Raw genomic sequence first — 14634 nt, forward strand, 5'->3', positions numbered from 1 at the left:
ATGGTTCCTTGTTGTCAGATTTCCGTGCAGCTCAATTTTCTGTCTGTTCTGGTCGTGTTTTTGTTTCTAAATCTTTGTTGTCCTTAAATTTGGTTGTGCGAGGAGGTACAGTGTTTCCACCTACGCCTCCATCTTGGCCAGAAGTAGAGCGGCAGATAATTTAAGTTAAGGAATTTGGACAGTTCACTGGATCTGTCCACACAGTTCCACTAACCTTCCAAAACGCTTCCAAAATAGCACTAGCTTTTGTACAGGAGCCAAAAAGAAAAAAAAGTGAAAAGAAATAAATGACAAGGCCTCAGAGATTTCTGCCCTTTCAGAAAAGTCTCAGTGAACTTTTCTAAAGAAATTTTAAGCCCAGAAGAAAGAATGAAAAAAAAAAAAAAAGCCTCCGTTTCCTCTTCTCCTGCAGGAAGCAGGCAAAGACCGATGCCCCAAAGCCAGGCACACACGTGGGCGGCAGGTGGACCCGGTTCTCACACTCACAGATGCCACCAACACACTCAGGGCTGCAGCTGTTCTCTCCCCAGGGTCGTCAAAAAGCCATTTCTGCCATTTGCGGCTGTGTGGAGACAACGCCACCCTCCCGGGGGGTTCCAATCTGTCACCAACATACACAGGTCAGGGCGCAGGGAGACGCCCGCCAGGTGCGCCCACGCATGCGCACACGCACAGCCACAGTGCTGCGTGGCCGCCCTGCTCACGGCGGGCACCCGTCTCCAGGCTCCCCTGAGATCACGCTTCCTGCCGCCGTCCCTCCCTTCCTGCCTCCACACTCCTCCCAGCGGCACGCTGGGGGCAGATGTTCGGCGGGCAGCCCCCTCCGCGGGCTGGCAGGCGGTGATTACTGGTGCCAGCCCCGCATTAGGAGAGAACCAAATGGGCGCGAGCCCCACCGCCTCCGGCTCCTACTGCCTTTCTCTCCCCCTCCTCACCGCGGGGAGCAGCTCTGCCTGAGAGAAGGCAGAGGAGGCTCACTGGGGGCCCTGGCCCACCCACCCCATTCTGGGGGGAGGACAGGTGCACTGAGGGCAGAAGACCATGTTCCTTTCCCTTCCCCCTTGAGGTGAGTCACCACGAGGAGTCCCAAGGTGGCCTGCGGTCAACTTCCCCATAAAGCAGGGGGTCTGGTCCACCAGGCAGCCTTGCTCCCCAGGACTGGGCAGGGATGAAGCAGAGATGGGCCTGGTACATTGCTCCTGGAGACTGGAGTCGCAACCCCGGCTTTTCCTCTTCCTGTCCCCTTCCCTCCCCAGATGCAAACCAGAGCCCAGGGTACCGGCCAGAAAGGGTTAAGTTTCCAGGACTCCCAGACGGACTTCTGCCAGGTTCCAGGCCCGGGCTGGGAAAGTGGGGAGGCTGAGGGTGGAGAGAGGGAGTGTGTTGGGAAACTGGTAGAACGAACATCTCAGACGTGGTCACTGCCCCTCCACCCAAACCGCAGACGCTGTGGCAGCAGGAAAACCCGAGTTCAGACCAAGTCCATTGTGCAACCCTGGGGGCCAGCCCGATGCTGGCGCTGGGCTTGGGGTTCGGGGTTGGGGGCAGAGGCTGTCCTCTAGACATGAGGCTTCATGTTCCTAGTGCAAACACATGCGGTCCTCTGGCTCCCACGGCAGACTCCAGTGCAACCGAAACCCATTTTCTGGTTGAGAACCTCTGAGAATTGGAATTGGAAGCTCTGCCCCTGGGCTGTCTCGTGGCCAGAGGCACGGTGCCACTGGGGGCTCGGGGGGGGGGGCTGCTGGGGAGGAGTGGGGTGTGGAGAAGTTTGCCCAGCCTCCTCCCGTGGTGCGATTCGGCTACTTCCCCCGGTGCCTCACAGTAAAATCTGTAACTAGAGAAGTTCCTTCTCCCGCAGCCAGGAATCCCAGCCAAGTCCCCAGTGTGGCTGAAGGAGCGGGGATGGGGTGGAGGAGGGAAATAGAGGGTCATGGGGTGGAAACAGGACCTGAGGGTTGCCCCAAACAAACACAGGCGAGGAGCAGTGGATTTTCCTTTTAATGCAAGACGCTTCAGTACAAGACAAGGTGGAGAAAAGTCCCATTCTTGAGGGCGCCAAAGGGAGAGACGGCAAGGGTTGAAATTTGTCTCCCAGTCCTCTCGCCTCCAGCTCACACTGAGGCAAGAAATACCCTGTTGCCTCTCATTGGGGTCGCCCCCATACGAGGGTCGGAGCTCTGGTTCTGGGTCATCTTTGGCCTGAAATTTGTTGACGTGGGGCAGGAGAGAAGAGTGAGCCCTTAGGGTTTCTCTCCTCTTTTAGCTCCAAAAGGACTACTCAAGATCCCATACGGAATGAAGAGGCCCTGAGAACCTGGCCTCCATTGGCTGGAAATACGAGATTTGAACTACAACTTGCCCACGTCAGGATAATGAGGCACAGGAAATTTAGTGGGGATATAAATGTATGGAGACGGGAGATTTGTAAGACGAGGCTGCCTCCTCAAACCTCTTCCTCTTTGCTCCTCATCTCCAGCTTATAGACGAGCTGGTAGCCATCATCCCAGGCATAGAGCTGGCGCTCTCGGGGGTTATAGCGGAGGCTGGCGTGGGCGCCATACCGGCGGGGGAAGTAAGGGAGCGCTGCCCTTTCCGGCATCAGGGTGCCGCTGGCGTCAAAGGAGCACTGGACGCGGGCCCGACTGGCAGGGCGGGTGTTGTAGACGACATACAGGGTCCCACAGATGACGAAGGCAGCCTCCGCGTTCTCTCTGGGACACGGCGTGTCCCACTGCTGCTCTGTGTCCAGTGTCTGTGGGTCTAACTTGGCCAAACACAGGTGCCTGTCGTCCTCCTGGGTGGCATAGACTGCCCAAAGGCCCTCCTCGTCAGCTGCCAGGTCGATGTACGTGTGTGACGTCAGCCCGTACGGGGGGATCAGGCCCTCGGCTGGGAACACGGAGCTGTCCACCACGGTTCGGTTTGCCAGGTGGAACTTGATGAGCTGCAAAGTGTTCTCCAACCCGCCGCCCCCTCCGGGTCCTCCGGGAGGCCTCCGGGCGTAATAAAGAAAGCCGCCATAGACCAGCTGCCCCGTGCCGACCCAGGGGAAGGGGACCCGGATGCGGGAGGCCTTCCGGGCTGCCATGGCAAGGGTGAAGTCACGCAGCCTCGGGAAGACAAAGGCTGTGTCGTTCTGTGTCCCATCTAGCACGTAGATCTTCTCTGCGGCTCCCACGGGGTCCTTGGTCCACAGCCCAGCTGGGCCCCCGAACCGTTTCAGGATCTTCATTGACCTCACCTGAGAGATCGTGTAGCCACAGTCTGGTGGGGAAGGAGAAAAGCACAAGACAAGGAAATACAGGCAAGAGTCAGATGCCCAATGCCAGACCCCTCCGCCCCCTGGGTGGGCCATTGGAGAACAGTGCGCATTGCCCAGTGGATGCATTCACTCTTATGGTGGCTCGAGGGGAAAGGGCACCTCGGGGCCTGGGCCCACGGCAACTCGCCTTGGGGACCTGTCATTGCAGAGTTGCCCTAAGGCAGATTCCGAAGACACAGCCAGAGCAGACTGGGGCAAGGGGGAAGAAGGGGACGCTGAGGGCAGTTCGGTGTTGCCTGCAGGGCTTTGATCCCTGCACACGGGCTGCTGCCCACGCAAGAGCACGGGTCGGGGGCCTGCCTTCCGATGGCTTACCTGTCACCATATCGTACTTCTCATTTCTTCTGCCCTTGCCTTTGGTCCCGGGGCCTCCCGCCACTTTCTCGTCAACTTCTTCGCAGGGTAGAGCTGGGGTCTGCATCTCCAGATAGTCAACCTCCCGCTCCAGACGGTCCACTCTCCCAGCGATGGTGTCCGCCTCAGTTCGGAGGGCCTCCCGCTCCTTCTCGGCCACCTCCAGCAGCGGCAGCATCTTGTTCTTGAAGTCCCGCAGCTCAGCGGCATGCCGACTGCTCTGGTCCTGGCACTGGGCCAGCCGTTCCTGCAGGGACGGGAGGGTGCAGGGCTGCAGACTTACAACTCCCAGGCAGGGAGAGGCCCGACCAGGGAGCCAGGAAAGGGGAACAGCACACTCAGCCAGGCAGCAACATCCCCTTCTACCCCCGTAGAAAGGAAACCAGATGTTCAGAGACGCTAAGTGTGCAGAAAGCCTGGCTCAGATTCACCTTGGCCCCTGCCCTACTACGTGTCCTCCGGGCTGCCTTCTCCGTGAGCCGGGCCGCTGAGTCCCGGAGCCTCTGGGGCGGGCAGGGGTCTCTGCTCCATCATACAATTCTCCTGGGATTAGGATGCTACAGACTTCAAAGGGTTAAAACAGCAGCAAGTTGCCTGGGTGCTTGCAACTCGAACAGAATCCTCAGCTCATCCTCAGATGCATCCCCACCTCCTAGGTCTCCTTTCCTCTCCGTCCCTCAGGTCTATCTAATCCCGGGGTGGGGGCAGGGGGCAGGGAACACGAAGGTGTGAGTTGCTCTGAGTTTGTGGGGAAAGAGGATCTTCTTATTAAAAGGTGGGGTTTTCTGTAGGTTCTTACAGAGCCCAATCTTCTCCCTAGATGCCTGACAAACTGGGCTAGAAGAGAAAGGAGTCTCTCACCTCTAAGGCAACTAGTCGGCGTTCCATGTACTCCACCAGGTGGTGCTGCTGTCCCTGAAGGGGTCCCGACCACGACAGAAGGAGCACGATGAGGAGAGGAGCACCGGGCCCCATGGCAGCGGGCGAGCGGGCCGGGGGTGCAGTCGTGTGCGGGCCACCTCTTCGCTGGAGCGCGCCGGTCCGCGCTGGAGGCGGGGCGGGGGCGGGGCCTGTCCTTCTGGACCTCTGGGTCTCTCTCACTACTCTGGAATGCTCAGGCCCTTTACAGCCCCTACCCCCTCCTTCCTGCCTGGATTGATCAAACACAGATGGCCCCGCTGCAGAGCAGCCAGAAGCCTCAACCACCTCCCGCCTGGGCTGTGGGCTCCCCAGGAGAGGGGAGGAGGTGGAAACCCCTGGGCAGGGCCTCCTGGGGGGCCACCCAGGGAAAGGAGCTAGAGAAAACAGCCAACTCTTCCCATGTCTTAGGTTTCCAGCGCTGACATAAGAAAGATCCTTCATTAGTCCTTCCCTTTCCCAGCAGTAACGGCACGGATTGGTTTTTTTTTCCCCCCTTGTTCAGTGGAAGCTGGAAGCCGGGGAGATGAGGTTTGAGGGGGAAAGGCCACAGTAGCCAATGGCACGGCCTTCTCCCATAGCTCACTGGCGCCATCTAGTGCTAAACCTCAGGTTTCATCTCAAGATTAATAGGGAAACCGAGGCTGACTTGAACTTCGTGTGAAATTTTCCACAAAGCAAGCCAAGCAGAGTGAATTTATAGTTTTCATCGTTAAAATGCAGATTTCCCTACACACTACCCAGTTGCTTACGGGGCTATTCCAATCTCTCTCTGGTTTAGCCTAAGATGAAAGTATAACAGATCAAAAATAACTTGGAAAACAAAACAAAGTTCTAAGAAGTAAAATCTTGGTTAACTGGAAGCGTGATTGACAGCAAAGCCTTTCTATATGGCTTCCCTTTGCCTGAAAGGTTCTAGGTACTGCCTGTTCTTAACTGGGGAGTGTTCAGCAAGCCGACACTAATTTGATTTAGTTATTCAGGAAAAACACCTGAAAAATATGTATGCGCAGTGTAACTCAAACTAAATGTGTCCCGACTTCCCTACTAATGGGAACGGACTACTGGTCATCTCTCTTGTTATGGCCCCAAAGTATTTCTGAATGTTTCTTACTTCTACATCCCAGCTAGGGCCTCAGGAGCCCCAAACGCACTGGAGGCCACTGCAGGTTTTAACGTGGCCTGAAATATGTGTGTCAAAAGGGATCCAGTGAAGGCAGCATTTATTCGGAGACTTGCAATCACTGATCCAGACAAACCTCTCTGATTCTTTGTCTGGAGCAAGTTTATTCCCTTTACAGTCAAGAGAAATCTGATTGGAAAGGCTCCTTCTCTGAAAAGGACTTTGCTTCTAACAGTGCGGCCTGAACAGAGGGAAGAGGAGCATGTTCTTGTGGTGAGCTCTGTTTTTATCCTGCCACTTTAGGTGTTAGGTGGAACATGCTAGGAAACAGAGTTCAATTAGCCTGGGTCAGATGTTTCTGCCTCTTTGAAAGGGCCGGATCCCGATGACCGCAAGTCAGGGTCCTGACCTCCATTCTCAGAAACGCGCCTTAGCAATGCCTACTCCTTTCTGTCATGGGGTCTGTATGAAAAATAAATTTGTCTCGAATGTATCATTTGTCTACTAATGTTCAAGTGTATTTAGGTACTCCAAAGATGCCTTTTATTGATCCCCCTTCTACCCCTATAATGAAATATCAGGGACCGCTTTGTGTGGTTCTGGAGACTGTAGCCCTGAGCGAGACACTGCCTGTAAGTCTCGGCTGAACGCCAGGAATGCGAGAGGCAGGCCCCACCCCATACTAACACGGAGGGAGGGTTCCCGCCAGCAATCAGACCTGAAATATCTACATTTGTATCCTTTGAAGCTTGCTTTGTGCTTTGCTTTGCTACATCCCTGCTGCTGTAAACCCAGATGTTTAAGTTCAAAGCCAAAGGACTGAACTCTGTATCTTAGAAAATATGCCTTAAGGATCCTCTGGTATCAGCACATCTAGCAGACCCGGACCGGAGGCAGATTTCCGTGTTTCTTCAGTTGTTATCTATAAACAGTATCTGTTTACTGTAACTACAGCCCTTTGACATACATCCCGGCACATACGTATCTCAATAAAAGCCGTTTAGGAGAAGGGCTCGGGCGTTCTGCACTGGAAGGAACCGCCACCCCCTTCCCCACTGGAAGAACAGACTGTCAGGGTCAACTTATTCTCACCCGCGGCAGCCGGAAGAATCCCGCAGGATGGGGCCTCCCACAACAAAAGTCAGAAACAGCCACGTGGATCAGAAAATTTACCCATTTTATTGATGCATCGCAATTGCTCTACATTTTACCATATTATATAGAAAATACTGAAAATACAAGCTACTTTGTAAAACCAAAGACAAACATTGAATCCAAAGATAAACTATGTTTTACACAATGGACCCTTTTCCCGTAGTTAGTATTAAATTTTAAATATCTATTTATTTCGTTAAAATGATTATTTTACATACTCCCTAAGTACATCTGCATTACAAACATAACTCAGTAATTCTCAGAAACTGCTTCTAGAGGCTTGTTGTAAAAGGAAGCACACAACCAGAAAAGGGGGAAAGCAAAAGAAGTGTAAATCGCACACAGTAACTAGCATATCAAATACATTTAATAAAGTTGGAGTTCCATCGCAATATCAAGGGTTCAGAGCAGGAGTTACTAACATTACATGTAATGAACTGCTACACGTAGTGAGATCATTTTTCGAGCTGAATCAAAACCACACATTACGTAAGTTTAGCGACACACAAGCATGTACACATGCTGCACCACCCATCAGTTCAAAACAAAACCGAAACGGGAAGCAGGCTCGGCCGCATCTGTCACTGAGAGGCAACTCCATTTCCCAACTGAAAACAAACCATCCTAACCGCGGGTTTTTGCATAATAACGCCGAAGAAGACACCCACTACTGTGCTTGCCTGGTGAAGGGCAGCCAAGCACAGCCCCTCTCGGGCGGGCAATGGATGGCGATGGGCGGCCAGAACGGTCTGGAAAGGAGCTCTTGCTCCTGGGGCTGGCTCTCAGCTGAGCACGGACAGCGGCCCCTCTTGGGAGCTATTAAAAACTCGAGTGATCAGGGGTCCTGACGAGCCTCAAGTGGCTGCTCTTCACACTCCCCCACTTTCTCTCTCACCCTGAAGGACAGAAGCTGTGCCCCGGCCAGCTGCTCAGTGAATTCACAGGGCCTCTCCTGGCCTGCCAGGGCCAGAGACGGCGAGCCCCAGGCACAGTCCAGAGCCACACTAAGCACATACATATTCAGCAGACACAGGGGGATTTTTATCTTAGTAAGTCCAAAATGCTAACTTATTAACTAAGACTGAAAATCACTAAAATCCTTAAAGCCACACAACGCTAGCAAGATGATTAAGGTAGCAATAGAAGATCTTGGTATTGTCTTTTCCTCTACATCTTAAATGATGTATCTATTGGATGGGGGACAGGAGTGGAGTGTTTTGTGGTTTTTTTCCCCCCTGCATCTGGTTTCTTGAAAAAGCAGTAATTCCTATCCCTTGCAGAGGAAAGATAAGGAACAACAACAAAAACGATTCCATTGGAAACCAGATCTGCCCTTGAGCAAGAAAATCAGAATGTGCTTGGCAAAAAGGAGACACGGAGATCACACGCGCCGACCAGAACTCTGTGTAACACTAATGACAGAAACTAGACTAACTGCTTGGGTGTCCTGACCAAGAGAGTGCTGAAAACACAACTCCGTACGATTTAAAAACACACAGAAAACTCCGGCATGTTCCTGGGAGCTGTACTGGCGGTCTGCCCCGTCCTGGAAGCCCCGACTCCTTACAGTGAAGACTCCGAGTACCCTGACAGCTCCTTGGTGTTCGCCCCGGTGCAGAGCTCGCTGACCGGCCCCCACGCAGTCTCCCAGCTCCATCCTGCACCTCCTTGGCACCATCTCCACAAAGAACTGGTCTTAGACTTACCCCTCGAGAATGTCACTCTCAGTTCAGATGGAACACTGTATCTTAGATTAACCTTCTTCCCCCAAATCTTTGACGGGCAGGAACGTCCCCATCCCCAGTACCCTCTACTTGACCCAGATCTGTGCAGGAGCTGAGAGTCCAAGGACGAGTTCACAGTTGGAAGGGCCCCAAGAATATACTCGTTGTTAAAAAGAAACCTCGAAAAGCCCAGTGACTCGGCTGGCTTTGGTTCCTTCTTCATACTCTTCACCAGCGAAGAAACCTTTCTGTGAGTTCCCTGCCACAGTGGCATCACCCAACTACCCCTCGTAGTATGGGGACACGGGAAGCAGTACGACAGGCTCTTTGGTTTAGACACATCTGTTACATGTTTTTTTCGACAGGCAAATATTTCACTAGGAATGTCAGCTATTTGCAGGAAGGACTGCCCCATGGGAAAAGTGGGGGGGGGGAATTTCATTCTCCAAGTGATTGCACATACTTTTTTAAAAAGGAGAAATGCCTAGTAAATCCTGGCTTGCCCCCCTCACGGCTCCCCAGGTGCTCACAGCAACAGGGCAGCGATGCGCCGTGAGAGCCACGGGGGGGGGGGGGGGGAACGGCTCTGGGAGAGCTTGGCTGCAAGGCCGAAACGCAAAGGGGGCAGAACAGCGGAGGAGAAGAGCTGCTGTTTCTGGTTTTCAGCGTCGGCAGGGAGGCCGAGGACGATGCACGGACACCCCGACGGCTGCTGCTCGTCCTGTTCTGACAAATCCCAGCCATCGGAGGGGGCCCCGCCGGGCTGGCTGGTCCGCCCTGAGGCGGGCTCACTGTAAACTGTCCCACCTCCACACTGTCATGTAAGGCACTACAATAAGGGAAGGGGGGCAGGGAGGGCAGAGACACACACCGCACGACTCCTCACCAGACACACCTGTGCAAAACGATTCCAAGGGTCTCCCCCCTCGCAGGCAGTGCCCCTGCTCACTCAGCACTACAGTGATACGCTCTAATATACCTGCAATTAGTTCACATACATTCCAACAGGCATCAGTTCCTTTTGGTTTAAATACAATGGAGGCACCAGTGCCATCTCCGGGGTAACACTGGAGGGTCAGACACACACTAAACACACAAGTCAGGTGTAATCACTACACATTTGATCACAAATAACATCTCGGGTTAGCAGGAAAAATTGCTTGTTATATTTTTCTAATCAATATGTACATATTTAATTATGCAAAATATTAAAACACCACCATTACAAAACTTCTAAAATATTTTTAAATTCAGTAATAAAATTTTAAAATATTTTCTGCAATTCCTACATGCACTTACTGTATAAGTCTTAATAAGAGAGCATTCGATTCGCTGCTGGCATACAAAGGAAGCTACTCTAGGTATAAAAGCTACACACAATGTTCTCATCTGGTTTCAGATTCCTCAGCTTGCTCCCCAGACAAATCACAGACAACAGGAGGGAGAGAGGAGGCGAGGAGAAAGGAGGTGTAGTATTGAAAATTCATTCTACACTAATCTTTAGGCAAAGCTCATTAATGCCAGTATCACATAATACGAAGAGATTTTTGCATATAATAAAACCACCGCCATCACACAATAACCACCACCTACATGGCTTTTCCATAATAAAATTGAAGCTGAACCAGAGAAGGACTTTTTAAAAAATAATTTTCAAAGAACGCGTGGTGCTTCATTTAAAAAGAACACTGGGTGTTCTGTGTTCCCACGGCAGGAATGGATTCTCGCGGGAAGCCAGCCGGCAGACGGAGAGCTGCCCCTTACACGCCACTGTGGACCGGACCCAGGCGCAGCCGAGAGAACCCCACAGCAGTGACACGGAGCAGCACTCGTCCCGCAGAAGTAGCAACTGACCCTTCAGCACAGTGTGACATGAGAACAGAACCAAAGCACTGCAGATTTAAACAGCTCACAAACAAAAGTAAAATTCTGAGGAAAAATGCCTGATAGTAAGATGAGGACTTGTGAGAGCTACTCTTAAAGTAGGCAATTAAGTCTTGGTTCCTAAACAGCAAAAGTAATGATTTTTCTTTTCTCACTTATTGCCAGATTTCAAGTCCTTCCATCAGCATTTTCCCTCCAAACAGCAACTATGACAAAACAAAATAAAAAGGGGCTTCACTTGTTTTTATGAGCATTTATAGAAAAAGAGAGACAAAATATTTTTCAGAGGGTAACTTCAGAATGATCATTCCTCCCTGGGCACCCGAACTCTCCTGAACACCAGACTGCTATCACCGAGACACAGAGTGACAAGGAGGGCGGACTCTGGGAGGCTGCAGCGACGCGGTCGACACCGACACAGGTCCCCGGAGAAAACGCTTCTGCTTCAGTGGCCCCTGCGGAGCAAGGTGCTGGCTACGGAGTTTCCAGAGAGAGTGAAGGAGAGGCTACGGGAGCCCACAGTGAAGAGCTCGGGGCCAGGAGAGGGCGGCTGCGGGGCTCCGCAACTACAGGTAGGAATACTGGCTGATCTTGGTCGGGCTCAGTGGGTATCCAGTGTAGATGGCGGAGCCCCGGGACGACCCCATGTAGGACTGGGTGGCAAACTGGTGCTGATACTGAGCAGGGGCCACGCTGGCCGAGGAGAGGAGGCTGGGCCCCACACTGACGGGGACCTGGTGCACCAGAGTGCTGGGGTGGGTGGTGTAGGCTGCGGCGTGCCTCGCGGAGCCCTGGGGGGAGAAGAGATGAGCAATGGAGCTGGTGGAGCCCAGCGCGGCAGCAGAGGTGGGGGCCGCGTACGTATACAGGTGAGGCTGGCTTGGCAAGTGAGCAGGGGCCGGGGGCAGGTGTGGGTGCCCCGTTGAGTGCAGTGGGCTGCCATGCTGGAAGGCGTAGGGGGCTTGGGAGAGCGGGGCCACAAACGCCTGCTGCCTGCGGGGGGCAGGGTTGCTGCTTCTCTCCTGTGGGGCTGGCGCCGAGGACGACTGCTGGTTCTGGAAGGAGGAAGGAAGGCGTCAGGAGTCGCGGTCACTCGGGTTCGGGGCATCACAGGCCGAGCTGAGCGCTGAGGGTCGAACTCACACTGCTTCTGGGCAGCCCAGACCCTAACCCGGCCCGGGGGCAGCGCTGCGCTCTCGGGTGTGATGGGGCGGGGGAGGGTCGAGAGCTCAGAGGGGCGCCCGCTCCTGCAGGGTATGACTGTGGACTCAACTCACCCTATTCTGGCGTCAGTGAGTCTGAGTTTTTCCTAACCTTTCTTTCTTGGCAATGTTTTCTTTTGTTCTCTAAGTTCTTCATATCCCTCTCGAATTGTGGAGCCTAAAACACATGCACTAACTCGAGCTCACATTTGCACTTACACGTGCTCTTCCCTCTCTTTCACACACACACACACAGTCACACCGTCACACGCACACTTTCTCACTACTTGGAGACATCACACAAGCACCAGCATCTGAGCTGAGGAAAGAGTGAACACAAACAGAATAGTGACCCCCACCCCCTGCCGCGCCCAGGCGGGAGGAGAAAGCCCCACACCCCAGACTCACACAATTGGCAGGACTAGAACTGGCTGGTTAGGCGGCCAGAAAGCTTTTCCCTGTCTCTTGCCTCAGGAAACAGTGGGAAGCTCAAGTTATTTATGTTCTGGGACATAAAGGAAGAAGAGTCTGATCTCAAAGGATGGGGGTCCAGAACCAGACGCCGACTAAAGCATCTTGGGCTCATTCTACATTCCAGACATTTCTCTGATCTCCCAGGACAGACCAGAAGGACTCATGGACAGCCTGGGCTGTCCACCCCAAGCGCACCCCCACGGGGACGAAGGGGCACGGCACACGCAGATCTGACAGCGGCCACAGAACTCGATGCTCGGACACGAAAGGAGCTTCATTTGGCTTTATTCAGTGGTCCAGCCAGAAGCGGGGTCCTCCAGAGAGTAACAGTCGGCAGGGCCCCGCGCAGAAGCCAGCAGTGCCCAGCGCTTACCTGGCTAAGGTTGAGCGGCTGCACTGCGCTGGCCCCCCCTCGCTGAGCTCGGTACCCCGTGGGGGTGATGCAGCATCCAGACGACTGCCCGCTCACTGAGGCCACCGGCTTGGTCTTACTGCTCAGGAGACCTGCAAGTGGGTCAGGCCTCCGTCAGTGATAAGAAGTCGCCCACACGGAATCACCGGGCTAACCTCAGTCCCCGTCTGTGCGAGGCTGGCAAGAGGTGAGGTTTTGGGTGTAGCTTATTTCCTGCATTACATTTATACCAGGACACAGACTGTACTATCCGTTTCTTTTCTGTCTTGCTACGAAGCTCATAAGGGATCTTGAGCCTGTTCACTTCCGTAGGTATTATCTAATCTTCTGTAACATGCAAGGCACTAATGAAATACAAACACAAGTTCCACCCCCCTGCCAGGGGGCCTAATTTTAGGTAGGAAGAGATTAAACAAGTGTAGAAAGGACCATGTGAAGCTGAGCTGGATGTGGCTAATAGGATGTTTAAGTATCGAAAGGGGTTAAAGAAAGGCCAGATTCTATCTTGCTGGGCACTCACTGTCTTCAAATTCTAAGAAACTGCAGGGGTGTTGAATAAGCAAATCAGTTTTCGAAATCTTGCACCCTGGCTCCCATGAGGAAGGCTGGAGCTTTTAATAGTGACTGTGGAGTGCTCTTCCCTTTGGGCCCAGCTGCGGACAGAGCTCCTAACAGTCTTGCTCAGTAGCCCGACAGGGACATTCTGCCTTGTCTGCAAGGGGCAGCTGGCTGCACGTAACACGATACCTTCCAATCAGAACCCAGCGTCTGTCTCTGGTAGTAACATTATTCACAGTAAAACACCAAGTCACACAAGCAGGGCCAAGACAGCTATACTGACACCAAAAATGCATGCCCCCCACCCCCTGCTTTTGCTGTGTAAGTTTCCACCGGAAACAGCTGCCTAGTCAAGGACTACATCCCCTGGGCCCTTTGCCTCTGGGTGGGGCCACGATTTGGTTCTCACTATTTCCAGGGCTAAAGAAAGAGGTTAAGACGTGTGTGCTTCCTCTCAACTTTCTTGCTCCATCTGACTGGAGGCCAAAGCTCTGACCCTGAACTCACTGTGGGCCTTCCGACCAGGAACACCAGGAAGTCACGTGAGTAAGAAGTGAGGAAATCTGGCACCGGGTACTGCAGTGAGCAGTACCCAGTACTGGCCCAAGGACCTAAACCCAGCATCCAACAGAGCAAAAAAAAGGTGATCACTGTGATAATAAAACCCAGAACAGCATCACTGCTGACAATGGCAGAGAAAAAAATCTGAAGTACGTATTGTTTTCCAAAAACATTGTTAATAGCATCGGTTCCCGCCCACCTCTGGACCGTCTAAGCAAATCCCCTGTGGTGAAAACAGAACAGGCTTGCTGATTCCCCTGCCATATAACACACGCCTCGTCAACCTTCTCCCATCAACAGTGTGTGTATTTCTGAGACTACGAATTCAGTTTTTCATGAACCCAAGCAAAATAAACACAGAAAAGGTAAGCCGATGGCCAGAAACCATTTTCTAAGACAGGGAACTAAGCTCTGAGTTAAGTAACCTTTGAGGACACCTACACCGCTGGTCTCTGCCCGGGCAGAAGGACACGCGGCGAGCACGGCCCCCGAGGCGCAGACACTCACCCGAGGCCTGGGTGGCCACAGTGCAGTCGCCGGGCTGAGTCTTCAGCGGAGGCACAATGATGGTGCGGGTGTTGGTGCCGTCGCCCCCGCCTCTGCCGGACCCCTCGGGGAGGGGCCCGCTGTCGCCCCGGAGAACACTCAGGGCGTCTGAGGAGTAGGGGCTGCTCAAGGAGGAGTCCGAGTCCGGAGAGTCGTTGACAGTGACGTAGCTGATGACATTCGACCTTGCCTTCAGGCCGGAGCTGGGAGAAGGAGACATGGGAAACCTCAACGCCTTGGGCACCGTTTCTGCACGGCCTCCTGTCCTGCCACGGTAGCGGCGATGGTGACAATGACGGTGACAATTATAACACTTCTGAGTGCTTATTATGATGCATCGGGCACTATTTCTACACTCCACACATCCAGAATCATCAGAACACTTCTGTGAAGTAGGC

The 14634-nt window shown here is 53.2% G+C and overlaps 2 protein-coding genes across 5 annotated transcripts in view; both read right to left on the reverse strand.

Moving 5' to 3' along the window:
* Nucleotides 1-1982: 1982 nt before the first annotated feature.
* OLFML3 (olfactomedin like 3) lies at nt 1983-4654 on the reverse strand. The gene is made up of 3 exons (XM_037152519.2): nt 4541-4654; nt 3641-3926; nt 1983-3267 (listed from the first exon to the last, which is right to left on the reverse strand). Exons 1-3 carry the CDS (start codon nt 4652-4654, stop codon nt 2447-2449), a joined length of 1221 nt encoding a protein of 406 aa, XP_037008414.2. The 3' UTR covers nt 1983-2446.
* A 2224-nt stretch (nt 4655-6878) lies between these two features.
* The window catches only part of HIPK1 (homeodomain interacting protein kinase 1), a 51450-nt gene continuing 43694 nt past the window's right edge, over nt 6879-14634 (reverse strand). For 3 of the 4 annotated variants that reach the window (XM_053655879.1, XM_053655878.1, XM_037152377.2), the window contains 3 exons: nt 14198-14439; nt 12533-12663; nt 6879-11538 (listed from right to left, as the gene is read on the reverse strand). In XM_053655879.1, the coding sequence (XP_053511854.1) occupies nt 11050-11538; nt 12533-12663; nt 14198-14439 (862 nt within the window). In that variant the 3' untranslated portion in view covers nt 6879-11049. The remainder of the gene's footprint in view (nt 11539-12532; nt 12664-14197; nt 14440-14634) is intronic. The other variant, XM_053655880.1, reaches the window with a different exon arrangement.

Source organism: Artibeus jamaicensis, unplaced genomic scaffold (assembly GCF_021234435.1).
Source record: "Artibeus jamaicensis isolate MK-2021 breed Jamaican fruit bat unplaced genomic scaffold, CSHL_Jam_final scaffold_1689, whole genome shotgun sequence".
NCBI lineage: Eukaryota > Metazoa > Chordata > Mammalia > Chiroptera > Phyllostomidae > Artibeus > Artibeus jamaicensis.